Genomic DNA, 25,757 nt, shown 5'->3' with positions numbered 1-25,757 from the left:
AATTGTAAGCTCAACCCTCAAAACACTACGAGTAATTGGCTGAACTACGCCGTAAGATTTAATTTCGGGAATTGATGGATGAACCTGTGGAGTGTTCTGCCCATCTTGGGGTAACGAATCAACTCACCAATCTCCTGTGATGAAAGATCATAATACCTTTCCCAAGCCAGACTTTTCTTCTCTATCTTCATAAGAATTTCATTTGGAATCCCATTGAATTGGCGAAGAGGTGTTTGGACACTCCACATCCTTTTGCTGACCATTTTGCACAAGTTCAAGGCCTTCCCCGCTAGTTGTGCCCATCCTCGTTTCAAGACAATCTCGAAAAGCGCTCGCATAAGCCGACCCGCACTCTAACAAACAAAAGAAAGAACCAAATGTTAAACTCCAGCAACAAAGTAGGAAACAACAAGCCAAGAAGAAAAAGAAAAAAGAAAACAAACCTGAGTAATGAACACCATGTCTGATGTCAATGAAAGTCCTTCCAGCTTTAATTGGGAAATATATGCCTGGAGCAGAACATTAATCTTGGCACTAGGCTCTTCCACGCTTTCCTTGATAGGAATGGGAACATGGTCCAAAAGTTTTACCAGTTCCACTTTCTCATCCTCTCTCACGGTAACATATTTGAATTCTTCACTGAGCGAGAACAACCGACACAGCTCTATGTCCCCCATTGTTGGTTTCAAATGCTCGTTATATGTGGATATTGTTCCATGGGATATGTAGTAGTAACTAGCAATTCGACCCAAGTCTGTGACCTGGAAATATCCACCTTTTCTGTCATATTTAACCAAATTGTTTCGGTCCAAGATGGTTGCAGCAGAATGAATCTGCAGGAAACATCAAAAGAACATTAATCGGTTCTCATAGATAACCATGACCATAAAGTCCAGCAAAAGAAAATATGCAGTGATTGAAAAATAATACACATATTCATCAAGAATGCAATAAATGCAGATAGTATCGCATAATCAGATTTCAAGTATTTTTTGCCACATGGTAAACTTACATACACCCATTAGTGATTTCAACCTCAAATTCATTGTTGGATACACAGAAACATACATCCAAAGCCAAATCTAATGCAACATTGGATCACATGGCAAGTGTTTTTGGCCTCACATAGCTGAAGATACACCCATTAGTAAGTTCAACCTCAAATTCATTGTTGGATGTCACACCTAAACATCCCCCCACCCCTTGTATTTATTCCAAGGTCCAATCCCCCTTCCCTTGCCTTTAAGGCCTTACACCAAAAAAATGTCGCTCAAAAAGTAAAAAAAAAAACATACATCCAAAGCCAAATATATGATTGAAGTGAGTAATTTCCTCATTAGATGAAGGGGAATAACTAATTTCATAATCATTCGTAACAAAACATTCAATTTCTAAAACACCATTAAAAGTTTAAAAAAAATCAGTTTCTCCTCCAACCGTTGACACAACATTAATAGGTCATTCAGAAACTGAACAAGAGAGAGTAGAAGAAAAGAATAGAAATGTCTAACAAAAAAAGACAATAACAAGTTACTTTATCATAAAACAAATGCTCAAATACGATGCACAACATAAACAAATGCACAAGTAAAGAAACATATACAAAAATGCATGATTAGAGATCAAAAAAAATGAAGGGAATTAAATTGAAAAATGAGGAGGCAATGTCCAAATGACCACGCAAATGACAATGATGTCCATATACCAATGAAAAGCCCACATTCAAGGTCCAAAGCTTACCAGATCAGCCCTCCTCTCCTCCAAAGTTATATCTCTTGTGAGAACATCAGGTGTTAAACCATAAAGTGTGGGATTTCGCAGCATACGGATGTATAAATATGTATACCCAATCCAATTGCAGGCTTCTTTGGCATTTTGTACAGTTCCGAGAACAATTTCAGCATTCAATTGATCAGCCAGCTTGGAAACAAACTGACTTTCAATGGGAAGTTGTTGATTCATCAAAGAAAGATAGTACTGGAGTTCGCTGTGGCCAGTTATGATTATCCCCTCACCATGGGAATCAAACTGAGGCCTTCCAGCACGACCCAGCATCTGCATAACATCCAGAGGACTTAGCTCAGTCCATGCCCCCTTTTCTGGATTGTAAATCTGGGTACCTTTGATAATCACAGTGTGCGCAGGCAAGTTTACGCCCCATGCAAGAGTTGCCGTGGAAACCAACACCTGTACATGTCCAGCAGCAAAAAGATACTCCACAAGCAGTCGATCACCCCTTGTCAACCCAGCATGATGAATTGCAAAACCATAGGGTAAGAGATTCTTAAGATCATTGCTCTTGACCATATCTGTATCACTTTGAAGAATCTCACGACTTGCACTGTCCTCCTTCAGGAATCGACCAACAGTATCGTTAGCAAGGGCAGTATCTCGAATTGCACAAGCTGTTTTGGCCGTTTCCTTCCTTGAGTGGACAAATATAAGGACCTGATGCTTTCCTGCCACAGCCACTACCTTCTCGTAACAGACATCATTCATTAACTGCAACCTCTGCAGTGCCTTCTTTATTGTGATTCCAATATACTGCTGAGAAAGAGGCACAGGCCTGTAGGAATTGTCAAAATGAAATAAGCCTTTTTCCAGATCAACCCGCAAAAACAATGCCACATCCTCATAGTTGGGAAGGGTTGCTGACAATCCAACCAACCTAATAAGCTCTTTTGTGGTTTCAATTTGCCTAACAGTTCTGGCAACTATACTTTCAAGCACGGGACCTCTATTATCATGCAAAAAATGAATCTCATCAATAATAAGAAGTTTCACAAGCTGAGTGTACGTGCGATCCCCAGACTTCCTAGTAATTATATCCCACTTCTCAGGGGTTGTAACAATGATCTGAGTTTCTTCAATTTGCTGCCGGGTCAATGACTGGTCTCCACTTAGCTCCCTCACAGTTACCCCGTAATCTTGCAATCGATTTGACAAATTGCCAACAACTTCAGCAACAAGAGCTTTCATAGGTGCCACATAGACGATCTTATAAGCACCGTGGTTAAATGAACCATCCGGATTTCTATGCATGGCAATCTGTTGAAGTATGGTAAGCACTGCAACATTAGTTTTCCCTGCCCCAGTGGGTGCACAAAGGAGAATGTTATCAGCTTTAAAAAGAGCAGTTTCGTAGACTTTACTCTGCACCCTGTTCAACTGGGTCATTCCTTTGAAAGCAGGTTGTGCCCATTCTGGCATTTCGGAGATCCTTACGAACTTCTCGCCTTCAACTACTCTTGGCTTCAATGCTGGCACATGAACTTCTTCATATCCCTTGCTATGATGTCCATAAGATCCAGCAGGAAGATCACACTTCTTATCTATCTATTAATAAGAATACTAATAGGAGAGGCAAGTCTGTACAATTGCGGGCGAGTTCCCTGTTATTTTTCTACTCTCGCGTGTGGCCTCTGGTTCTTTTCATATTTCTGGGGCCTACATGTATCTCTCTCGCTTTTTGTTTTTGTGGTGTGGTCCCACTTCAATTACTTAGAACAACACCTATACATAAGCATTTGACACGTGTTTTCATGGTTTTGATACCCTCTTTCTATTTTGCTTGGCGAAAGTCATAAACGACCCTTTTATGGGGCCCGCTTTTGTCGTTGCTTTGTTTGAGATTCGTTTGTGGTGGGACCGCTATGTTGTTTTCGTTCATGTTTGCGTGATGTGATTTCGCGATATGGCCGAGCTTCTCGCGATGGCAGGGGTGGATGCTATAGTGGGATTGGGTGTTTCGCATTGGAGAGATGACGAGATTTATCGGTTGGCGGTTTCGTGGTTGAGTTCTGAGGGGATTTTGGCTGCTTTCACACGTGTTTGTTGATCTCTTCTTGGTTTCGTCATTGTTGGACAGATGGTGAGATGTGTTTCTTCATGCAGAGGGGGAGTGCTGTTGTGGGTCATTGTCTTATGTTTTGGTGGCTCTGCGTCGTATCATGTCTGTCTCTTGGGTTTTCATTGGTCTTCTCTGGCGGTGGTGGAGGGTTTGTTTGTGTTGTTGGTGTGGCAAGGTTTTTTGCTTGGTTTGTCTCGCTGCTTCTGTTGGTTAACCGCTGTTTTGCCTGGAGGTGATTTCTTTTTTTTCTTTTTGTTTTTTATTTCGATTTGCATGCTATGCTGTTGTACTGTGATGGCTTTTTGCTACGTTTTGTTGTTTGTTTTGTTGTTTTGGGTTTTTCTCATGTTGTTTTGCTTTGTTGTCTTCTCTTCCTCATTTCCATGTCTGCAGGTTTGGTTTCTTTTCTGTTGGAGCGATTTTGGAGGTACTTCTATTTTTTGCTCTTTTTCTTGCGTTGTTTTTGGCTATTTTTCTCCTGGAATTTGGTTTTTCTGCGACTGCTGTGTTTATTGTTTGTTTGTTTTGTCTTTGCTATTTTTTTGCGTTTCTCTTGCTATGTCATGACAATTGATTATTGGTTGTTGCTGCTGCTCTATATTTTTTTTTTCTTTTGGGCATTGTGTGCTGCGCAGTTTTGGTTTTCTCTGTCGTTGCTGTTTGTGTTCATGTGTTGTTTATTTGGTGGTTGGTGATGTCCTGTGCTCTGTTGGATTGCAATGGAGGTTGGTGAGAGTAGCAAGTCACGTAGGTCTAAGCGTGGTGCTGTGATGAATGACCGTGCAAGGAAGAGGCGAATGGCAGATGTTGGTCATATTGGTACATCCGACGACGTAGCTGGGGCAGGGGCAGGGGCAGGGGCACAGGCAGGGGCAGAGGATATTGAATATTTTAGTGTTGGTTCTCCTGACTTAGTGTGTGAATATTGTGGTGCAATTTTTTGGTATTCTGAGCGGCTTAAATCCAATACTGCAAGGAGGCCTATGTATTCTGTGTGTTGTCGTGGTGGAAAGATCAGTCTTCCGTTGTTGAAGGAGACTCCTGCGTTGCTTACTGAGTTAATGGATTGTGGAGGGTTGGGCAGGAGTAAGGGGTTTCGTAGACATATAAGAGTTTACAATGCAATGTTTGCGTTTACCTCCCTTGGTAGTAGAATTGATACAACTTTGAATGACTCTTTTGGTCCGTATGTCTTTAGGCTTGGTGGGCAGAATTATCATCGCATTGGGTCTTTGCTGCCAGCTCATGGAGACTCTCCCAAATTTGCGCAGTTATATGTTCACGACACTGAGCATGAAGTATTTAATAGGATGATGGTTGTTGGATCAGTAGATAATGATTCAATAGATGAGGATATTGTCAAGCAGTTGATTATCATGTTTGATGGTATCAATGATATTGCGAAGGCTTTTCGTATGGCCAGGGATAGATTTGCTGAATCTGATGTTAGGCCTATTAGATTGAGGTTGTGTGCCAGCAGGCAAGGAGATGGTGTGCAATATGATATGCCTGTTGTATCAGAGATTGCTGGACTCATTGTGGGTGACTTTGGCCATGCTTTTAAGCATAGAGATATCATTGTGGAGGACAGAGTTGATGGGTTGAAACGTGTTGATGAAATGCATCCAAGTTTCATGGCAATGCAATACCCTCTTCTATTTCCATATGGTGAGGATGGTTACTCAAGAGATCTTAAATATCAGGATATGATTGCTAGAAGGCCTACGGAAAGAACATGTATGACCATGAGGGAATACTACGCATATAGATTGCAACAAAGACATGGTGAAGGGCAGACATTAATTCGTGGTGGTAGGTTATTCCAGCAGTATATTGTTGATGCATATGCATGTGTTGAGGAGCAAAGGTTATGTTTTATCCGTCACAACCAGAAAAAATTGAGGGCAGAAGGATATCAGGGGATATGTGATGCATATGCGAATGGAAATGTTGCTGGTAGTAATGTTGGGAAGAGGATTGTGTTACCATCAAGTTTTACTGGAGGTCCACGTTACATGATGCAAAACTACCATGATGCTATGGCCATTTGCAAATTTTACGGTTACCCAGATTTTTTCGTTACATTTACATGCAACTCACAGTGGTCTGAGATAGTGGATGCGTTGAGACTTATTCCAGGGCAGAGAATAGAGGATCGACCAGATATAGTTGCAAGAGTTTTTAAGATGAAAGTTGATGGTCTACTGTCAGATATACGATCAGGTAAGTATCTTGGTCAAACTGTTGCTGTGGTTTATACTGTTGAATTCCAAAAACGTGGTTTGCCACACGTGCATATGGTTATTTGGTGTCGTCCAGAGGATAAATGCTTGACTCCTACTGATGTGGATAAAGTTATCTCTGCTGAAATTCCAGATGAGCTTGCAGAGCCTAGGTTATGTGGTTTGGTTGGGAAGTTTATGGTGCATGGTCCATGTGGTGTTGTTAGGCCATTGTCACCGTGCATGTCTGGTGGTCGTTGTAAAAAACACTTCCCAAAGCCTTTCCATACAGAGACAACTATTGATGACAATGGTTTTGCTGTTTATAGGCGCCGAGATAATGGGAGGACAATCATGAAGAATGGTCATCCAGTGGATAACAGGTCTGTGGTTCCTTATTGCAAGTCTTTGCTGCTGCGATATCAAGCCCACATTAATGTTGAATGGTGTAATAAATCTCGGGCTATCAAATATCTTTTCAAATATATAAATAAAGGGCCAGATAGAGTCAGGGCTGTTTTGGAGTCAGATGGCCAGCAGAGAGCAGTACTTGATGAAATACAGAAATATCTTGATTGTAGGTATTTGGCGGCATATGAATCAGTGTGGCGGCTTTTTGAGTATCATATTCACTTTAGATATCCATCTGTTCAACGTTTGCCCATTCACTTGCCTCGCATGCAAAATGTTTACTATGATGATGAAAGAAGTTTGTCAAGTATTATTAACCAGTCTGCTATTGAGAAAACAATGTTTACCGAATGGATGCATGCTAACTCTCTGTATAGTGAGGCAAGAAGATTAACCTATGGTTTATTTCCTTCGGAGTGGGTTTGGGATGACAGACAGAAGGAATGGACACCAAGAAAGCGAGGTCAGTCAATTGGTCGAATGTCATATGTCCATCCAAATTCAGGTGAGTTATACTATCTTCGTATGTTACTAAATGTTCAAAATGGGCCTAGAAATTATGCTGAGATTAGAACAGTTGGTGGGTTCATTCATCCTACATTCCAGTCAGCATGTATGGCTCTTGGTTTGCTTGGAGATGATAAAGAGTGGCACGATGCATTGGATGAGGCATCCGTTTTTGCAACAGGAGTCCAGCTGAGGCAACTATTTGTCACATTGGTTATTTTCTGCAATGTCAGTGAACCATTGAGACTTTGGGACAGCAACTGGAGACTGTTCCAAGATGATATCCTGTATAAATTAAGAAGACAGCTAGATTTGCCATGTTTAAGCTTGCCTGAGCATGAATTGAAGAACTATATTTTGTTTGAGCTTGAAATGTTATTCAACAGAGCTGCCACGTCCCTTGCTGCTTATAATTTGCCAATGCCGCAGGGACAGCTTTTGGATGAACTAAATAATCGTCTTTTGAGGGAAGAGATGAATTATGATGTTCATCAGCTAAGGGATGAATGTAGGGAGTTGGAAGATCACTTGAATGAAGAACAGAAGACTATATATGATGTGGTTGTGGAGAAAGTCACAAATCAGGCAAGCGGTTTGTATTTTGTATATGGACATGGAGGAACTAGAAAGACATTCTTATATCAAACAATAATTGCAAAAGTTAGGTCTACAGGGAGAATTGTCCTTGTTGTTGCATCCTCTGGCATAACATCGTTGTTGCTTCCTGGTGGTCGCACAGCACACTCTCGATTTAAGATTCCAATCCAAGTTGATGAGAGTTCAACATGTCATATCAAAAAGGGAACACAACTTGCAAGATTAATAATGAAGGCAAGTCTTATTGTGTGGGATGAAGCTCCCATGGCTCACAGACATTGCTTTGAAGCTCTTGATAGAACATTGCAAGACATAATGAACATTGATGGTGCACAAGGATGTTCAGCCCCGTTTGGTGGTAAGACTGTATTGTTGGGGGGTGATTTTAGACAGATTCTGCCTGTTGTTTTGAATGGCACGAGGTCTGATACAGTCAATGCATCTCTTACGAGATCTTATCTGTGGCAGTGTCGTAAGGTATACATGCTAAGGCAAAATATGCGGTTACATGCAACAGGACTCACTACAGATGAGAGGGATTCAATGTCAAAATTCACACAGTGGATACTGAATGTTGGGAATGGCAAGGTTCTTTCAACTGTCAGTGGTGAGGATGAGGAGGAATCAAGCTGGATAGAAATACCAAATGAACTATTGCTTCCTTCTACTGGTGATGCATTACATTCAATGGTGTCAGAAATTTATGGAGACTTGGCTAATCTATATCATGATCAATCTTATCTCAATGAAAGGGCTATCATCACTGGGACAAATGACACTGTTGCTTTGGTTAATTCTCATGTGTTGTTAATGCTACCAACAGAAGCACGAACGTACTATAGTTTTGATACTGTTTGCAAGACATCTGAGGATTCTACAATGTCAGATTTGCTATATACCACTGATGTGTTGAATTCAATGACATTTCATGGTGTTCCTAATCATGAGTTGACATTGAAGAAGTACGCTCCAGTCATGTTGCTGAGAAATATAAACCAAGCCGACGGTCTATGCAATGGAACAAGGCTATTAATTACTCACCTTGGAGATAGAGTTATTGAGGCTCAAATATTGAGTGGCAGCCATGTAGGGACAAAGGTTTGCATTCCTCGGATAATCATGGATGGAAAGGATAAAAAATATCCTTTCATACTCAAGAGGAGACAATTTCCTATTAAATTATGCTACGCAATGACAATTAACAAAAGTCAAGGACAAACATTAAAAAAGGTTGGATTATATTTACCAAAACCTATTTTCACACATGGACAACTCTATGTTGCCCTATCACGTGTTACCTCATACAGTGGCTTGAAAATTATGCTTGAGTCTATCGATGACAAAACAAAAGGTCATACAAAAAATATTGTTTATCATGGGATTTTTGATGAGCTGCCTTCAGGTTATGAGAGCGATTTTGTTATCCTGCATGCATCCTAGATTACATTACAGACTTAAGCATGATATGTTTCATTTTCTACTTGCGAAGACTTTCAGATGTTATCATCTAATATACTTTTTCTTTTTTGCAGTCTAAATATAAGTTAAATGGACTACAACCTCCTTTCCGAGCTAGGATTTCCAAAACGTGAATGGAAAATTAAGGCAAGGGTTGCCCGTCTATGGAATTCAATAAATCATGCCGACAATGATCAACTTATAAGTTTTGATGCTTACCTTATTGATGAGCAGGTCGTGTCTACCACTTTGCCAGATTTGAAAAGATAATTTATGAATTATTGGAATTTGTCCATAATCACTCACGTCTGGAATACCATAATCATGGTTTGTTATGTTGTTTTTGCAGGGTAACACAATGTTGGCAACGATGAGGCCAGAAAATATGGAATACTTCAGGACTATGCTTACTGAGAAAGAAATTTACTTCTTCAGCAACTTTAAGTTGTTCCCTATCAGGCCTAGCTATCATCCATGTCCAGGTGACTATATGATAAAATTTGACAGGAATACAAAGATTGAAAAGGCTACACAGACTGCCAATATTATCCCACTCGAGAAGTTTCATTTTGTTGATTATGCTGAAATGCAAGGCAGAGTTCGAAATAAAGTGCAGCTAACAGGTAAACTTCATGTATCGCTGCCCTGCTTGCATAAAGTTATGATTACCATTCTAGAAGAATTAATGTATTGTTTTGTAGATATGATAGGGCAGATTGTCAATGCTGGACATCTGAATGAGATATATGCCAATAACAAAACAGTGAGGCTCCGTAAGTTGGACTTCCAGGATGAGATGTAAGTGTTGCGAATCTTAGGTCACTTCTAACTTTGCCTTTCCGTTGGCAAAATAAAATTTGATTTTCCTGTCAAAGTTGTTTTCTTAATGGAGAAGGATGAATTGCATAATTGTCAATGCATTGGTTATTTATAGGATGAATGTCATATCAGTTACACTATGGGGAGATTTGGCAATAGATTTTGATGGTCGGAAAATCCTTATGGATGCTAAAAACAAGCCAGTGATCATAATCTGCGCAGCGATGATGGTTTCAACATTCTCAGGTTTGTTTGCCTTCTGAACACCATCGGAAACGTTCATTCATAAACATTGGTGTGCTCTCAAGAAAAAAAAACTTATGCATCAGAGTTATGGATGTCATATAATTAAGTAATCTGATTATTTTCTCTTCTTGGTGCTGAACTAGGAAAAAATATCTTGAGTAGTATATCTTCTTCAAAGGTATATCTCAATCTGGATATTCCAGAGGTTCATCAGTTAAGAGAAAGGTATGATACTCAATTACAAGCAGCTTAAAATGTTTGTGTTTGCATCTGCTCTTCCTTCATCTCTAACAATAAAGAATCCCATCCAGGATAGTTCAACCTGTGGATTTCAAGATTCTGCCATCTAGCCTGGCTGTGCTGACAAATCCAGATGATGAGATGAAAAAAAATAGGAAGAAGATAGTTGAGTTATTGTCATTGAATGTCGAGCAAGATGCTGTGAGTATGAAGGCTATCAAGCTTATGTATATCTTATTAGAATAAATGAAATATCTTTAACTAATGCCAATGATGCAGCGCCAGAAGTTTACATGCATGGCAAGAATTACAAGTATTGACATCATTGATGGCTGGTGGTATCCTACATGTCCAAAGTGTGGAGGTACAACGAAGCCATGGAAACATTCAAACTTATGCTCTCTATGTAATGTTATTGACGAGGCGCCAATCCCATGGTAAGTAATACATCATATCTACAAATACATGCCTTGGTTTATGCAAACATGATAAATAACTTACCATGTGTTAACATGGGCAATCTTCGTCTATATGCCTTAGCTATATTCTGAACACCACTGCTGAAGATGAGATAGGCCAAGCTCTATTTATGATTTTTGACCGCCTGGCAGAGAAGCTAATTGGAGTTTCAGCAAGTACACTTACATCTGCAAACAGCGCCAATCGATATGTCCTGCCACAAATGATCAAAGATATCTACCATAATTTACACACGTTCCAAGTAACAATAAACACTAACAACAAGAAGATGAAGTCCATTTGTTTCAAAGTGACAAAAATCTTCGATGGTGCAGTGTTTGCTCAGGTTAAGGAGGAGAAGCAGCCTGGGATTTTTGAGACAGTGAAGCCAATCATAACAGGCAACAAAATAGAAGATGTTCTATCTCAGGAGTCAGCTTTCTCAAACAGCCAGCCTGTGAATGAATCGTCAAGGTTGCAGGATGACATACAAGTCCATACACCGCAAAAATCAAGGTCAACCACTCCTAGGAAGGCGAAGAAAAACTTAACAACAATCCATCTTGATGAATCAAACTCTGATGATGAGCCTATATCTGTGTTATTCCAAAGAAATCTCAAGAGAAATAAAAGGTCTGTAGACATTTATTGCTGCCTTTGTATCTTATACCTTGCTTCATTGACGCTTATCTTCCTAGACTACCAAGTCACTCAGGATTAACTTCCATTGCTTGCTTCCATTTGTAGGGAAATTCTAACAATAGAAGAGCCAGTGGACAATATAAAAAAACAAAGGAATAGTGCTGTGCAAAAAAAGAAGAAAGGGAAAAAGCAAGCAAAATGAAAATCCTTTGAAGTTTTGGTCAGGCAATGCACAGTTTCCATCATGGTTGATTGGTTGTGATAAATTTTGGTATGCTTAATTTGGATCTCTGCTGCTGCTTCTTATATCTGATGCAGCCTTATATGTAAGATCCTTTGATGATGCCATCAGCATTTTTGTCAGGCATCCAGTAGTTCCAATGAAGAATGAGTGGCTGTAATATATTTTGCCACACCTATTTTGATCTCTGCTGCGTCTGTTTATCTCTAATGCAGCCTTAAATGTAAAGTCCTTTGATAATGCCATCACAGTTGTTGCTAGGCGTTCAAGACTTTTAATCACAGGGGAATGATTATCATATATTTTGTCATACTTATTTTGGATAATTCCTTCCCCTGCTCATGTCATGCAAAATTCTATGTAAATGTTTTTCGCACTTTCAACATCATCCAGATATGATAAAAAAAGGTATGGTTTAACAGATGCAAATAGTTCTATTATATTTTGTATGGTCTTATATTGTTTATGACATATAGAAAGTCAATTTAATGGCAAACCCATTTAAGCTTTTTCTTAGTTCTGTGAGTTCATTTGCAGTATAGAAAACCTTATGATGGTCATAAGCTATCCGCCTGTGTATTTGTAACATTAGAGGTCTAATTATTGCTGATTATTGCCATATGTCCAGCTGCGTCTTCTTTGATGGTTAAAAATAAAATTAGTTGGTCAAGCTTCTTAAATAACAACCTATATAAGTGAGGTCTTACCTAATGCCAATAGCAATCACAGAGACCCAAAAGGGCAAAGAAATATGTGATTGGAAAATGCTGGATCATAGCAAGCTACATAGTTGTTAGGCTGTAAATGTAAGTTTTTGGTTTGGGGTGTTGATTAACTGCCAATTGATAAATGTGTGGGTAGAGAGAGCTACTCATTTTTCATACCCAAATTATACCAGTATCAAGTATTTGAATGTGTCTTCTCAAGTGCAGTAAACTTTTGTTTGCCCAGGATGATAAGGTCATTGGTATTCCGGTGAGATATCGGCCGGATTTTTTGACGTGGCATCCACTATCGGATGAACATTACACATGGCCTAATGACATGACAAAATAAAATTTTGTAATTCATTTCTTTTCACCCGTGAAATTAAAAAAAAAATTACAAATCAATCCAAACAAATAAGTGATATCGCCTTCATCCTCCCTTGAGAAAATCCAAACAAAAACTGTGATGCATAAACTAAACCCAAACAAGTTAACAAAAGGAAGTTAACAAGTTAACAAAAGCAAACAAGTTAACCTATGCAAGCTGCTACATAAGTTTACATACAAAAGCAAAGGAAGTTATAATCTACATAGTTATGACTAGCTACACAAAAGGAAGACAATGATGTTCACCTATGCAAGCCACCATGTAAAACCCTTGCATAGCAGACATCACTGAAGCAAATTACACCAAAACAATATAACTAATATCACTTTCAGTACATGCATGTCATCGCTGCCATCCACACAAAGTAAATTGTCCACAAAATGTTAGATCAAGCTGCTGGTCACTCAATGCAAAAGTCTCTCTTATTCGTTCTTCTTTCTACAAAAGAAAACACTTCTTGATCCACCAGAGCCTACAAGCTACACAACAAAGCATCGATTTAAAACAACAGGGTGAGCATTTGCAAGCATCCAAATTCAACTGCAGCAGATGAAACATCACTTTAACAACCTCATAGTTGCGATCTGGATGATTTGCAGAATCAGCAAGTAGAGCAGCAATTCTTGCTGAACGTCGGACTGTCCTTGAAGAAGATGCTCCATGTTCCTCAATCAATGGTGGGATGATGGGTGCAGTCTTTCTCTTCTGCAATTAACATGTAAAGAAACATCACATTAGCAACCTGGGAAATACCACAGTAAATCAAACATTTTATTAGAAACATTTATATAAATCTTGCTATCTGTAGCAGTTGCTGATGATGAAAGCACGCTTGACATAGGATGCTTGGAAAGTATGTCAGCACCAAACATAATAGGAAGATAACCTTCCTTCTTCCGAAAACAATAATTTGTAGCAGGACACAATACTTTTGCATCAACGGCGATTAAACTTGGGTGGTCACCATCATGAGGCAACTAACACAGAAAAATATTACATCATCACTAATGAAATAACTTAAACTTCACAAGACAAAATGCTACCAATACAAATACCTCAAACTTTACAGCGCGATCACCAATACCGAAACTCGAGACATACAAGTTAATATGTCCATCAAAACACCCAAGCAGTCCTAAATCCATAAAATCAGCAGCAGTTCTGGCCTTAAAGACACAGCAACACAAACAACCAGTTACCCTGCGAAAGCTGAAAGTAACAAATTTAATGTTTACATGTAGATCTTTTGCCAGATGATCTAGCACAAAATCTCGAGACCAATGATTCATCATCAAATTCATCCATATGTGAACCTGACCACCAATATACTCATTAGTTTCTTCAGACATAAAACCACCATGATGGATATAGATGCTAAATCTACGATTATCTTCCATTACTCCTGCATGCTAAGCCAAAGGATAACCAAATATGCAAAAATTAGATGCACAAGAGCCCCAATTTTCATCAAACAGAATAACCCATTGGTTAAGAAAAAAGAACTCGCCTTTAGACACCTAGACAAGGGTTACTTCGGCCACAACCAAGATGTAAAATCACAATACCACATTCTTACACCAAACACCCTAGAGTGCAGATTCCAGTAAGAAAGACACAATAATGAGAGAGAAAAGGTAAGGGTTCCTAGACAAACATCAGAAATGCATGCAAACGAAAGTAAAGAACATTGTACACAATATAGAGCAGAGAATACCTGAGTCAAATCTGTGAAATCGTACGGCGCACAACTGAATTTCGAAGCGATGGAGAGACGAAACGAGCAAGAGATTTTATGGAGAGAAAACTGGTATCACTTCGCGGGAGACATAACGTTTGTCGTCAAACCTGTTGTTCAACTTCCATTAAACTAAGCGTAGATATGGCTTAGCATTTTCAATAAACTCAGAATGGATATGGGCTTCGCATTGTCATTTTACAGAAATTATCGAGTACCCCAACTGGTAAACCTCCCTGGTCCACAAACACAAAAACAGAGCCCAAAATATTTTTTTCCCTCTGATCGAAGTTAATACCGCCAGCAAAGGAAAGTACTATTATATCCTTTGGTTTGCTCTAACATTGCCAACAAGGTCATTAACCAAGGTCAAGATCGACAATTCCTAAACCTATTTGCATTCCAGGGCCCTTTTATCTTCCGTCTTCCTTCAACTTTCCCACATGAATAATCTTCGCAGCCAACAAAACTCTGCAATCTCTGTGAAAAATCTCATGATGTAGGGTAAGCAAAGTCATCATTTCTCTTTTGCTAAGAAAACTCGAAAGTTTTTGCAAGACAGGAGGCATATTGTCGCTATTACCACAACAAAAATTACCACAATATTGCCTATTATTTAAACATTACCAGTATGACCATGATGTGTTGCCCATTCAACAAAATCTATTTACAATACCAAAACAACTGATACAACTTCTATAATTTTTCCCATGCACTTTAGACAGCAACAACCTGTCACGAAGCGCGGGTTGCTTGCTTGTTCCCCATTAAAAGACCACCCTGTTCAAAAGCCAGGCTTTCAAGATCAAGCAGCTGGCGCTGGCCTTTCAACCAACCACCTTCTGCATCTCTATCAACAAGTCCTTTCCTATCCCTGTCCACATCCCCTCTACTCTCATCCTTCAAGCACCGAGCCTCTTCTCTAATACTCTTCTCCAAGTTTCTCTGCCGCTCCTTGGTAGTGGCCCTAGTGGCATGCAGCTGCTCCAAAATTACAGCCAAATCAGGACCCAAACCCACCATTTCCTCTTCGATTTTCTTCCTCTCTTCCCGGTGCTCAGCTCTAGCCAACCGAGTGCACCACACAATCTTCAACCTATTCCGCAACAGAAATTTGATGAGGTTAAATTTATCAAACTGGAGATGAACCAAGAGATTAGTTTCAACTTCCCTGTCATCTCCTTCCGCCAATATCTTAAGCACCTCCTTTGCAAGCTTTTGTCATTGTTGAGGATCAATCTGCTGATCATAAGCTTGAGAGATCTTCCTCTGAAGCCAATAAGCATCAATATCCTGAACATTAATACCCATGCCCTCACTTGCTTCCTGTGTAGCATCATCATCAATTCCACCACCCATTTGCATAGCTGAAGACCCATTTGGTTCCAGCACATCATCATCATCCTCTTCGTCCTCAGACACCATATCAAGATCGATGTCCTCTTCCTCATCTTCATTCTCTTCATCAAACTCAACAGCTACACCAACGTCATCATCCAGGGCCTCATCAGCATTCGCAGCAGTAGGCTCTGTTGCATCTCCTCCGTCTTGGAAATCAGTAATAAGCTTCCCAAGTGAAACAAGGTTATCAAACACAGGGTTTGGGATTGGGTTCAGTAAATTCTCAATGTCCCTCTTCTTGTCAGGGTTCCTAACGGCTTCATTCCTCAAAACTGCCAAAATCTCATCAGCTGCACCTCTAACTATATTGAGAGGCTGTCCACCCAACTGCTGCTGAATGACACTGAGCAAGGCCTCGTAGGCAGCCCTGGTCTCCTTGGTTTTTGGCTGGTAGACCCCCTCCTCTGTTGCAGTAAGAACACTTTCCTCCCTAAGACGTCGCTTCTTGCTCTGCCTGCTAGGAACATGTTCAGAAAGGGGATCCCGCTCCTTCTTCTTCCTAGATTTTCTCAGCTTCTCGTCCAACTCAGGAGGTCTGCCCCTGTACGCTTGGTCACCAAAAGATTTGGGATCAATCTTTCCCCAAAGAGATTCAGGCTCCCCAGTAGGTTCATGGGTGTCGCGCGGTCGAGAGTCGGTGGTTAGGACCAGACTAGAGTTGGCTCGATACTCGTACTGCTTGAATCGGGCGTGTCCCTCCGCACCACCAACCAGATGCGCCATAACGATATTTCAAATTGAATCTTAACCAACCCTAGAATCGCAGAGAAAATGAAAGAATATTAAGAAACAGTGTGAGGCTTAAACTCTAACCGAGATTTAGTCACGTCTGCTATTTTTATATCATCAAATGACAACCAAAGAGACAATAACAATAGCAGTAGCGATGGAAGATACCTCTAAACGTGAATTTCTGTATCAGCAACACATCGTTGCAAGTCTCAACGGATTATTTTCCGGGTCAATGCGAGCTAACGATCGAGAATTATCAAGTGATCGATGACAACTTTGACAAGTAAAGCGAGGACCAAGGAGAGGCGGCCACCGCCGTATGCAAACGTCAACACAGCATCTAAACGATGTCGTTTCAATTTTGAATCTTCTTTCCCAAGAAAGTCCGTTTTGTGAATTAGGGTTCAGATTTAGAAAGGCCTTCAGAATCTTGATTAAGTGGGCCCCTTATGGGCCTATGGGGTTTTTTAATGATTATGATGAGCGAAATTTAATCAATGCACTCTACATATGTGTTCATAATAAATCAATATTTCACATGTCACGTCGTGTCGTGAAGTTTATAATTAGACACAATTTTTGAGGTATGTATAGCATTATTATATCTATATATAAACCTTTGGTGAAAGACTTGTGTATAGATCTATGTTGGGATTACCTCGATTAAGCAATGACATTTTTTTCATAACAAATTTAGTTTTTAAAATTTCATCCACGTATGTAAAAAAAATAAAAGACAATGCATATTGGCATTTTGAATTGGACAATGCTAGAGACCCCCAAAAAAATCACCCTCAAAAGTCCCCCAAATCTATGTGGCATTAAAATAGCCATGGATTAAAAACACATATATAGGACCCACTTCACATCCAACACTCCACATTAAATGTGGGTCTTTTGGGGATCACTTTTTGGGGGTCTCAAGCATTATTCTTTTGAATTCCTTCCTTATGTCTCGTTACTACAAAATTAAATGTATTCACAATTCCAATACAATTTTTGGTAATTGGGTTGGATGACATGGTTCTTCACTTATGTTTGACATATTTTGCCCGAATGAGATTATAAATATGTTAATTTCTTGTTTTTTTTTTTTAAATTCAGGCGAAGGAGAAGGAATACTCGAACTCGAGACCTCTATGGGATACCAACACAAGAGTATCATCTAAGCTACTCGTGGTTTTCGTGTTAATTTGTTGTTGGTTGAACTTGAATATTTCCTATTTGAAATTGGACTCATTTACATTCCTAAGAGAGTGAGTGTGAATTTTTTTTAATCGATAATGATATTATACAAGTTTATCGTTTGAATATTTGATTCGATATGATATGCGTTTTTCCATCCGACGATATAACAAGTTTGACTAAAAGTCTAGCATGTGATCACAAGGGTATTGCTCCAATGAGAATCGAAACACAATACCTCTCATGTATGTACGGTTTGGACCCACAGAAATTCATCAACAAAACTATTATTCACTCACTTACTTCAACTCAAAACCTAAAATAAGAAATGTGTTATTTTGTGAGCACATACATAATTTTTTAAGTAATTTGATTAGTGTCCTAACTCAATTTTAGAAGCGTAATCCAACTAACAAAAGTTGTCATTTGATTTAGATCAGTCACTTTAAATTTGAACTATATCAAAAAAAGTTGAGAAAGAAAACGAGAATTTCATTAAAGCAAATCAGTTTCTACAAAAGACATAACCGAATGAGAACACTGCTCAATCAAATAAACATCTTGATAAGATGTATGAACCAATCTAACTAAATGATGAGAAACAAAATTAGCTGATCTTTTAACGTGTACAAAGGAACAGCGGTGAAATTGTCTAGCTCGAGCTTGAATTCAACTATATCAATTCTTCTAACAATGATAAACAACCAGATCCAAATAAATTGTCTAAATAACTTTTTATAAGGCTTGTTAAATGCAATTAATTATCTAAAATTAATATGTAAGCTTAAGATATTAAACCATATATTCATTAAAAAAATACTAAAAAATATTTATAAAATATCGGATTCGGAAATTATAATTTAAGGTGTAAACCGAACGTTTTACTTTGTAAACAGACTAATAACGTGCTTAGGAAAAAATAAAGAACGTGAGTATAAAAAGTACTCATCTCCACCAGCCCCAATTGCGAAGAAGAAAGAACCGAAGTGAATTGGTCCTGGCTGGAGCGGCGGCCTCTACTTGATCCGGAATCCATTGATTTTTTGTAAGTTTCCGCTTTCTTCGTGATCCGTACGGGAGTTCGCTTCGTGATTTTTCGTTGTTGAAGAAGCTATGATCTGCGATTTTTAGATTGAAAAGGAAAGAGTAAGCATTTTATAGCTAGAATTTCTATGTAGATTTTTTTTCGTGCTATCTAAGTTTTGCAAGAGGGAAGCGAAATTGGAACTCTACATCAGAATTAAACTGTGATTTATGTGGAAATTAAAATGTTGATTTATGGGATGGGAATGTGAGATCTCATGAATTACGGTTGAGTTTGCTGTTTGAAATAAGTGATTTTTATAACTGGTTATGTCATCGCTCTAAAAAAGTTATTATTAGTGGATGCATTGCTTATGGAATCCGAGTGTATTGTACATGAAGTTTCTTCAGAGTGAGATATTGTTCAATATGCATGCAAGAACTTTTAGGAAATTAGACAAGGCGTTCAGATTTTGGACATTGCTTAGACGAAATAGATTCTGCTCATATGTCCTGTCCCAGTTGTGATGGTTTCATGTTAAAGAGGGTTTGCAGAGTCCTTGCATATTTGAATATTGTCCTATGCCTTAGACTAAATATATATTTTTAATTAACTTTTTTTTTCTCTTTATTTCTAGATTCAAAGGAAGTAAAGGAATCATTTCAGAAAAAATTAGACATGGTAAGGCATCCTTGGAAGTGAAGTTTGGGAATGTATTGTTGTGCTCCCATTAACAGGAACTTTTGACATGGTATTTATTGGCATTTCAGTCTGCTCTGTTCAATTTCCATTCATTTTTAACGGTCGTGCTGCTGGGAATTTGTACTTGCACTTACCTAAAGATGCATTTTCCAGCAATCCTTGAGCAGAGAACAGGGTATGTTTCATCTTGTTGTTTGTCGTCTTTATCTTCAAGGTACTTATGGAGGATGGTTGATAACTCTATTTCCCTTATTCATATTTTAGTATTGGACCCTATTCAATGGATTATGACAATTTTTGTGCTTGTCATATGGTTTGAGTTAATTCAAGCTAATCACAAGAGTGACTTTGCAGATTATTGATACACATATTTCTACATGATTGACAACCTAATGTAATTAAAGGCACCATGCATAATTGTTTATCAATTAGATTCAGGACACATCACACATGGGCTAGCATTCTCACACATGACTTTGTTATAAATTCACCTTTCACATTATAACACATTATAATGTTGTTACATGCCCAGATAACAATTACATCATCCTTTCTTGAGACATAAGTAAGGCTTCAAGCACCGCGAAGACTAGTTTATGCCTTATTGCCTTCAGTTATCGTTAGTTGAGCTTTCTAGTGCCAAACGTAGCGTCTGATTTCAAAGTGATATTACTCTGTTGGCTCTTTTTTGGCATTTCTAAAATAAATCATTGGTTATGTGAAAATTTTGGTACCCCAAGTTTTCACCCTATGATATCATTTAATCTATTTCTTGTGAATAACTAGTGGATGGTCAGCTCTGGTGATACCATTGGCTATCAAATATGTAAGTGTAGTCTTGTGACCGCTCTCTCATTCTCTCTCTAAAATGAGGAAGATTTCTTTAAGTTCTGGTGTTATATGTCCTTTAGTTAATTAGTTGAGTTGCGAGTTAATGATGTCATGGGACCACTATTAGGTTGTTGTTGGTAGTGGTGATTCATTTAGGGAGTGATCATATTCTTGACATCCTGGTATGTTTAACTGGACAGGTTTCGTGGTTTCTTTTGGAAGGCAGCAAGAATAGGTAGGTTATCCTACTTTCAAGCTTGGCCATTATGGGCATTAGTGTGCTTAGTTCTCTTTAGCCTTTTTTTTTTTTTTTTTTATTTTCCTTCGATGTTTATATGTTTGCACTCTTTCTATGAAGTCTCTACATAATGCAAGGGTGAGGTGCATGGGGTGTATTCACGAATTACAAGTCAGTTAATTATAGATTTCTGTTGTTGTTATTGTTTCATTTGGTTCTTGGGAGGATAGGGAAATGGATGTTGGTCAAGATGGGATTAGTTTCTCTCAATTTCCATCTAAAAGATATAATCAGCTAAGGAAGATCTTTATCAATATCTGCATGCTGATCAAGAAGGTCGTCGTTGTATGTTTTAAGGGTGCTGATTGAAGCGAGAAGTTTTAAGAATATTTTTACTAATTATTAAAAGGGGACGTTAAATATGAAAATCCGTGTGGGAAAGAAATTTGAATTCATATAGTTATTTTTTAAAATATATAATTCAAGTGACTACTGGGTAGAGACTAGAGATGTTGATGACATAGTGACAAACTACAAAGAAAAGAAGATGATCCAAAAAGACATGGATGGAAGTGAAGAAGTGACATGTAATATATAATGTTGGTCGAGAGTGTAGCTTTTAATAGGAATGTATGACGAAGGAGAATTCATGCGATGAATTCTCACTAGTTCTCATATAAATTCGTGTAGTTGATATTGTTTGGGATAAAGGATTAGATGATGATGATAATGAGGTGGTGGTTAACGAGTGACATGACAGTGGGGGACTGTTTGATTTTGAATTTTATGGTGAAGAACTAAAAATGAGAAGAAAAAAAGAAGAAGATGAGAATTGATGAAACTGAGTGTGGTGATACTTGGATGAAATCCATGGTTTGAAATTGGTTCTTTAAAATGTCTTTTTTTTCTCTTGCAAGGGCAAACCTTTTCATGATGGTAAAGTTGCTTCACATCATCCTAGACTAGGCATTTAGATTCCAACCACAGAAACAACCTCTCTGCAATGAAGATTTGAGGCCCATTTGCCCTTTCAAACCTTGGCTCCGCTAAGTGAGGCTTGTGCATTGGGTTGTCCTTTTCTTCTCTTGTCGTGTATCTCGAAATGATATTGAAATCCCCCGTTCAGCCAAACTTCGAGCGAACCAATAAAGTTTCTTGTCACGCTTTGAGTGAAAATTGGATACTGACAGTTCCACACGAGTTGTTAAAACCTATGGTGTTCAATTTTTGGGACGATTGTAAAGTTCAGGAAGAGTTTAGTCATCTAGTGGATGGCCCGGAAACTATATTGCCAATTAGTTTGTATGACTTCAATTTTCCATGATGGAATGCTTTAAGTCTTTAACTATGACCTGGGCTTAAGAATTTATAGATAGTCAATTGTCTTCGCCTATTTTGTAGCCTTTCTGAAAATGTAAGTTGCTTCAAGGGTATTTATTTCCCATGCTACTGGGTGTAGTTACTGGATACAACGTATATTTAACTAGGAAAAGACAATTACATCTTTGGTAAATGGTAACAGACACAGCTTGAGTAGAGTACCCACCAACCAATTCAGTGATGCTGCTATAGGAAATTATAACGGAATAAAATAATACATGGATGGAAATTCTGTGGTAGAATGAAGTGTGGGAGGAGTCCAACCCCTTAAATAGACATGGCGCTGCCATTCATTTCATTTCTTCATGCTTTCAAATAAATGCCAGGAAGCCTTTTTTATGGACCCTAAAAACAATCAGGATTTTAGGATAATAAATGCTTACCTTGGAACTAAACTTTGAATTATTACTCAAAGAATTGACTGAAAACTAAAAGTGTAATTTGGCAGAAAACTTTTGAGGTCCTTGACTAAAATTCAAAAGGAATTCAGTTCCCAATATCCTTTGATATTCTATGTTCTGGTTCCTTCTGATTTTAGAACTTGATTTTTGGTTTCCCTTTGAGTTTGATTCTCCCCCTTGTATGGATTATTCAGCATATGACCTTGAAATTCCAGAGAGTATTGAATAGGAAATTTGGAGAGGAATTATGTCTTACAATTACAACCATATCATTCTTCTTTTATGAGTTTTTTTAACTTGCTACTTAGCATGCTTTCCACTATGGCTTGACACGCTTCTGTGTGCTTGCAAAAACAGGTGAGCGGTTGAGCCCCTGGATGGCTGTAGGATGCTTTACGATGGGCATGTCAATAATCTTTTTTTGAGTTCAAACATCCTGTGACTCTTGTCCACATATTCAGAAGTAAGCTTTCGCTTTCTTTCAACGGGTAGATTCTTTGACCCAGTGAAATTCGATGTTGCAACTTACAAAATGTCCCCCCTGCTCCTTCTATGAAGTGTACCTGTTTGCTGACGCATTTTGGAGGCATAACAGTGTTTTTTTTTTCTTCAACTTGTTTTTCATAGGTTGAAAGCATAAATCGAAGAGAAGTGCTATGAGGTGTGAACTTTTATATTGAAGTTGGTTTACCTGCGTAAGATAAAGAAATTACCAAAAAGAAGAAGAAAATTTATTGTACCAATTTTCCAATTTTCACTCTACTACTAATATGTTTGAATGTGTAATCTTAAGCTGTGCAGTTTGCTTGTGTTTCTTGCTGTAGCTGTGGTATTTGTCTGGCTGCCTACAACTGAGTTTCAATTTCATCCTCTTAATAAATTTTTATTAATTCAAATGAAGTATGAGAAACTAAAGTTGCGTGTGGCAGACAACATATGTAATATGATAAGTATGAATTGAGGTATAGTTCTAAGAGCTAAGGACTGCATAATGGGTGCATCAGTGCATGTGTTTGTGACAAAAAACAGACTTACTGTATCCCCTCCCATAAGTAGGATTAGGACCATGCTATATGCTTTAAGAGTATGTGCCATTAATGCAATCATGCGTTTTATTGTATAATATATACTTGTGGTATATATTTGATGCAAAGAAAAGTATGAAAAAGAAATAGAGCAGGAACGTCAAGCGGATAAAAGGGCAATACGGGACTTCAAGCCAACAGGGATACAAGCAATGACATATACCGACACCTTATGCCTGAATCGTCCCAGGACCACAACTTTTCCTCCACCCCAGTGAACCACAGACAAAATGATCTTCTTTATGGGTTTCTTCTCAGTGCTGCTCATGGTGGTGGTATGCATGACCATCTCTTCTTTTCTTCTTCGCTTTCTCCCCAGTGAAGAGGGTAGCTCCTCAGGAACACCCTTCTGTTGTTGTAGTCTTCATACCGAAAACTCCTTGCCCTCATCCCATTTTCCTCCAGGTCCTTGAACCCCATGCTTTTAGAAGAAAGCTGAAGAGCTTACAGGTATTGCCAGCTCTTATATAGTTGATAGTCTATTCTCTTTTTTCCCTATTTTTTTCCCCTGTTTATGAGAGAGAGGGATATATTTTAGTAGTAGACAGGATGATGTTTAGAGAAACGACGGAAGATCATAAGAATAAATATTATATTGACAACGATGGATTGTTGTGATATTTGTCTGTGGTGATATGGTAGCATCGTGGCGGGTATGATACTAAATTACAGTAGAATAGAATTTCATTACATGATTGCTTGCATCTGCTAGAGTATTGATTCATCGATCTTGTTATTGTGTACAAGAAAGGAATATAGATTGAAATGTTGATACATCTTTAAAATTATTTTCTTATTGATATTTTTTGTCTGTACTTGTGTAACCTCTTTGGAATATCCTCTTTCATTCTCTCCTAATAAGAGTTAGGAACCCCTTTTTGTCACAAAGTTACCAAACTTTTCTAGGTACATAATCCTTTTGATAGCTGTTTGGGATGGCCTTTAACTTCTGTGAATTTTCTTTGGAATGAATTCTGAGTAAATGTGCGTTATCGCTGGCATCATATATCATGTTTGTTTAACCATTTGGGTGATAGTATAGTGGTAAATTTTTTTGGGTCTAAATCGTATGAACTCGAAAGGTTTTAAGTTTGATTCTCATTTGGAGCAATACACTTGTGGCCACTCATTAGGCTTTTCCTTAACTTACCTAGTCGTCAGAGTGAGAAACTTCTGTGCGCGCAGATATGACGGTCTAAGTTTAGTCCCATATCGGATGTTTAAGGTAAATTGTATGTCGTATTTCTCGGTTATAAAAAAAATTCATAATCATGTTGTCCTTTTGTAGGTATTGAATCCATAGCACTCATAAGACTCCATACATACATGTATGCATACTTGATCCCTTTACACATAAAGGATTATAAGGAAGAAGACAGATCACATATCCTGTCATAATAGACTGTTGTGGCTTACTCACCTTTAGTGACGCATAAAACAAGATATAACAGTTTGCCATTAACGTGGATTAGATGATTTAGCCATTTAGGTGCTTTGATTTGTATGTTCGTGCCTAGTAGTAAAAACACCCTGTCTCGGGCAAGGCACGTTGAAGACGATGAAAGGGTATGAAAAAGACGGAAACATTTGTGTAGACAACTTTCATTTGCTTTCATTGACCAATGCTTGAGAGCGAAGATAACAATGTGTTTCATTTTGTCGTTTCTACTTATCTTGATTGGAGTGGTTGCCGAAAAAAATATTCCAGTTACTGTAGGGGCTGCAATTGAGTGGGCTCAAGCCAAGTATGCTTGGCTCGGTTATACTAAAACTAAAGATATGCATTAGAATGGCTTTAAATAATCTCTTGGGTGATAGCCTAGTTGGTGAACATTTTTGGGGTTTGGGGTTAAATTGTATGAACTCGGGAGGTATTGAGTTCGATTTTCACTAAGAGCAACACTCTTGTAGTCACACGTTAGGCTTTGGTTTGACTTACTATGTTGTTAAATGAGAAATTTTGTACGTGCGCACCTCACGGGTCAAGTTTACAGTTATATCATATGTCCAAAAAACAAGTTTTGTACTTTTAGTTTGGATTCTTAGGATTTAGCGTTTAAGATCGAGGGTTATAGCAATAAGGGCTGAACTTGAGCGGACTCAAGTTGAGTAGTTTTGGCTCAATTAAAACTAATACAAGTTTAAGTGTGCGCTTAATGAAGACTTATTCTTGAGTTTGAGTTTGAGTTTGTTTGGAACAAAGTAATTGGTATAATCAAGTTAGCAAGTCTAAGCAATGGAGTTTGGAAGAAGGAA

The 25,757-nt window shown here is 38.4% G+C and overlaps 7 protein-coding genes across 13 annotated transcripts; 4 read left to right on the top strand and 3 right to left on the bottom strand.

Moving 5' to 3' along the window:
- Positions 1–10: 10 nt before the first annotated feature.
- Positions 11–3,585, bottom strand: LOC120000613 (DExH-box ATP-dependent RNA helicase DExH12-like). Its single transcript, XM_038848736.1, has 4 exons — positions 3,556–3,585; positions 1,741–3,336; positions 444–833; positions 11–353 (listed from the first exon to the last, which is right to left on the bottom strand). Exons 1-4 carry the CDS (start codon positions 3,583–3,585, stop codon positions 45–47), a joined length of 2,325 nt encoding a protein of 774 aa, XP_038704664.1. The 3' UTR covers positions 11–44.
- Positions 3,586–3,783: 198 nt separating this feature from the next.
- On the top strand, positions 3,784–9,241 carry LOC120000240. 2 transcript variants are annotated; one of them, XM_038848207.1, is made up of 3 exons: positions 3,784–4,082; positions 4,244–4,277; positions 9,120–9,241. In XM_038848207.1, exons 1-3 carry the CDS (start codon positions 3,877–3,879, stop codon positions 9,177–9,179), a joined length of 300 nt encoding a protein of 99 aa, XP_038704135.1. In that variant the 5' UTR covers positions 3,784–3,876; the 3' UTR covers positions 9,180–9,241. The 2 variants fall into 2 exon arrangements, with proteins under 2 accessions (XP_038704135.1, XP_038704134.1); XM_038848206.1 differs by having other exon boundaries at positions 3,784–4,277.
- Positions 9,242–9,406: 165 nt separating this feature from the next.
- LOC120000611 (replication protein A 70 kDa DNA-binding subunit-like) lies at positions 9,407–10,596 on the top strand. Its single transcript, XM_038848735.1, has 5 exons — positions 9,407–9,668; positions 9,747–9,843; positions 9,980–10,110; positions 10,254–10,335; positions 10,422–10,596. Exons 1-5 carry the CDS (start codon positions 9,416–9,418, stop codon positions 10,594–10,596), a joined length of 738 nt encoding a protein of 245 aa, XP_038704663.1. The 5' UTR covers positions 9,407–9,415.
- A 40-nt stretch (positions 10,597–10,636) lies between these two features.
- On the top strand, positions 10,637–12,068 carry LOC120000239. Its single transcript, XM_038848205.1, has 3 exons — positions 10,637–10,787; positions 10,891–11,442; positions 11,557–12,068. Exons 1-3 carry the CDS (start codon positions 10,648–10,650, stop codon positions 11,651–11,653), a joined length of 789 nt encoding a protein of 262 aa, XP_038704133.1. The 5' UTR covers positions 10,637–10,647; the 3' UTR covers positions 11,654–12,068.
- An 855-nt stretch (positions 12,069–12,923) lies between these two features.
- Positions 12,924–15,128, bottom strand: LOC120000238. Of its 5 annotated transcripts, none has more exons than XM_038848201.1 (5): positions 14,754–15,128; positions 14,502–14,520; positions 13,843–14,189; positions 13,582–13,764; positions 12,924–13,492 (listed from the first exon to the last, which is right to left on the bottom strand). In XM_038848201.1, exons 3-5 carry the CDS (start codon positions 14,182–14,184, stop codon positions 13,226–13,228), a joined length of 792 nt encoding a protein of 263 aa, XP_038704129.1. In that variant the 5' UTR covers positions 14,185–14,189; positions 14,502–14,520; positions 14,754–15,128; the 3' UTR covers positions 12,924–13,225. The 5 variants fall into 5 exon arrangements, with proteins under 5 accessions (XP_038704129.1, XP_038704131.1, XP_038704132.1 ...); XM_038848203.1 differs by lacking the exon at positions 14,754–15,128 and adding an exon at positions 14,295–14,373; XM_038848204.1 differs by lacking the exon at positions 14,754–15,128 and having other exon boundaries at positions 12,924–13,266; positions 13,358–13,492; positions 13,843–14,514.
- On the bottom strand, positions 14,823–17,064 carry LOC120000237 (DExH-box ATP-dependent RNA helicase DExH12-like). The gene is made up of 2 exons (XM_038848198.1): positions 16,821–17,064; positions 14,823–16,677 (listed from the first exon to the last, which is right to left on the bottom strand). Exon 2 carries the CDS (start codon positions 16,644–16,646, stop codon positions 15,744–15,746), a length of 903 nt encoding a protein of 300 aa, XP_038704126.1. The 5' UTR covers positions 16,647–16,677; positions 16,821–17,064; the 3' UTR covers positions 14,823–15,743.
- Positions 17,065–18,769: 1,705 nt separating this feature from the next.
- LOC119999777 (protein kish-like) lies at positions 18,770–23,248 on the top strand. Of its 2 annotated transcripts, none has more exons than XM_038847524.1 (6): positions 18,770–18,885; positions 19,502–19,545; positions 19,635–19,741; positions 20,598–20,632; positions 22,774–22,879; positions 23,044–23,248. In XM_038847524.1, exons 2-5 carry the CDS (start codon positions 19,543–19,545, stop codon positions 22,839–22,841), a joined length of 213 nt encoding a protein of 70 aa, XP_038703452.1. In that variant the 5' UTR covers positions 18,770–18,885; positions 19,502–19,542; the 3' UTR covers positions 22,842–22,879; positions 23,044–23,248. The 2 variants fall into 2 exon arrangements, with proteins under 2 accessions (XP_038703452.1, XP_038703451.1); XM_038847523.1 differs by having other exon boundaries at positions 18,800–18,986.
- The last annotated feature ends 2,509 nt before the right edge of the window (positions 23,249–25,757 follow it).

The sequence above is a fragment of the Tripterygium wilfordii genome, chromosome 6, assembly GCF_013401445.1.
Source record: "Tripterygium wilfordii isolate XIE 37 chromosome 6, ASM1340144v1, whole genome shotgun sequence".
In the NCBI taxonomy this organism is placed as follows: Eukaryota; Viridiplantae; Streptophyta; class Magnoliopsida; order Celastrales; family Celastraceae; genus Tripterygium; species Tripterygium wilfordii.
Note: the sequence above shows the minus strand (reverse complement) of the source record. Positions and strands in the feature narration are given on the sequence as shown.

Bases quoted from the DNA above. Each gene is read 5' to 3' on its own strand.
- LOC120000613 (XM_038848736.1), bottom strand. From the start codon at position 3,585: ATGACTTTCGCCAAGCAAAATAGAAAGAGG. The intron at 3,337-3,555 runs GTATCAAAACCA...TCTTATTAATAG, and splicing joins CCAAGCAAAATAGAAAGAGG to ATAGATAAGAAGTGTGATCT. The intron at 834-1,740 runs GTAAGCTTTGGA...TGTTTCCTGCAG, and splicing joins AGGAGAGGAGGGCTGATCTG to ATTCATTCTGCTGCAACCAT.
- LOC120000240 (XM_038848206.1), top strand. From the start codon at position 3,869: ATGGTGAGATGTGTTTCTTCATGCAGAGGGGGAGTGCTGTTGTGGGTC.
- LOC120000611 (XM_038848735.1), top strand. From the start codon at position 9,416: ATGAGGCCAGAAAATATGGAATACTTCAGGACTATGCTTACTGAGAAA. The intron at 9,844-9,979 runs GTAAGTGTTGCG...GGTTATTTATAG, and splicing joins TTGGACTTCCAGGATGAGAT to GATGAATGTCATATCAGTTA. The intron at 10,111-10,253 runs GTTTGTTTGCCT...GTGCTGAACTAG, and splicing joins GATGGTTTCAACATTCTCAG to GAAAAAATATCTTGAGTAGT.
- LOC120000239 (XM_038848205.1), top strand. From the start codon at position 10,648: ATGGCAAGAATTACAAGTATTGACATCATTGATGGCTGGTGGTATCCT. The intron at 10,788-10,890 runs GTAAGTAATACA...TATATGCCTTAG, and splicing joins GACGAGGCGCCAATCCCATG to CTATATTCTGAACACCACTG. The intron at 11,443-11,556 runs GTCTGTAGACAT...TTCCATTTGTAG, and splicing joins AATCTCAAGAGAAATAAAAG to GGAAATTCTAACAATAGAAG.
- LOC120000238 (XM_038848201.1), bottom strand. From the start codon at position 14,184: ATGGAAGATAATCGTAGATTTAGCATCTATATCCATCATGGTGGTTTT. The intron at 13,765-13,842 runs GTATTTGTATTG...TTTCTGTGTTAG, and splicing joins ATCGCGCTGTAAAGTTTGAG to TTGCCTCATGATGGTGACCA. The intron at 13,493-13,581 runs ATTTATATAAAT...TGTTAATTGCAG, and splicing joins CAACTGCTACAGATAGCAAG to AAGAGAAAGACTGCACCCAT.
- LOC120000237 (XM_038848198.1), bottom strand. From the start codon at position 16,646: ATGGCGCATCTGGTTGGTGGTGCGGAGGGACACGCCCGATTCAAGCAG.
- LOC119999777 (XM_038847524.1), top strand. The intron at 19,742-20,597 runs GTATGTTTCATC...TTAACTGGACAG, and splicing joins ATCCTTGAGCAGAGAACAGG to GTTTCGTGGTTTCTTTTGGA. The intron at 20,633-22,773 runs GTAGGTTATCCT...TTGCAAAAACAG, and splicing joins TTGGAAGGCAGCAAGAATAG to GTGAGCGGTTGAGCCCCTGG.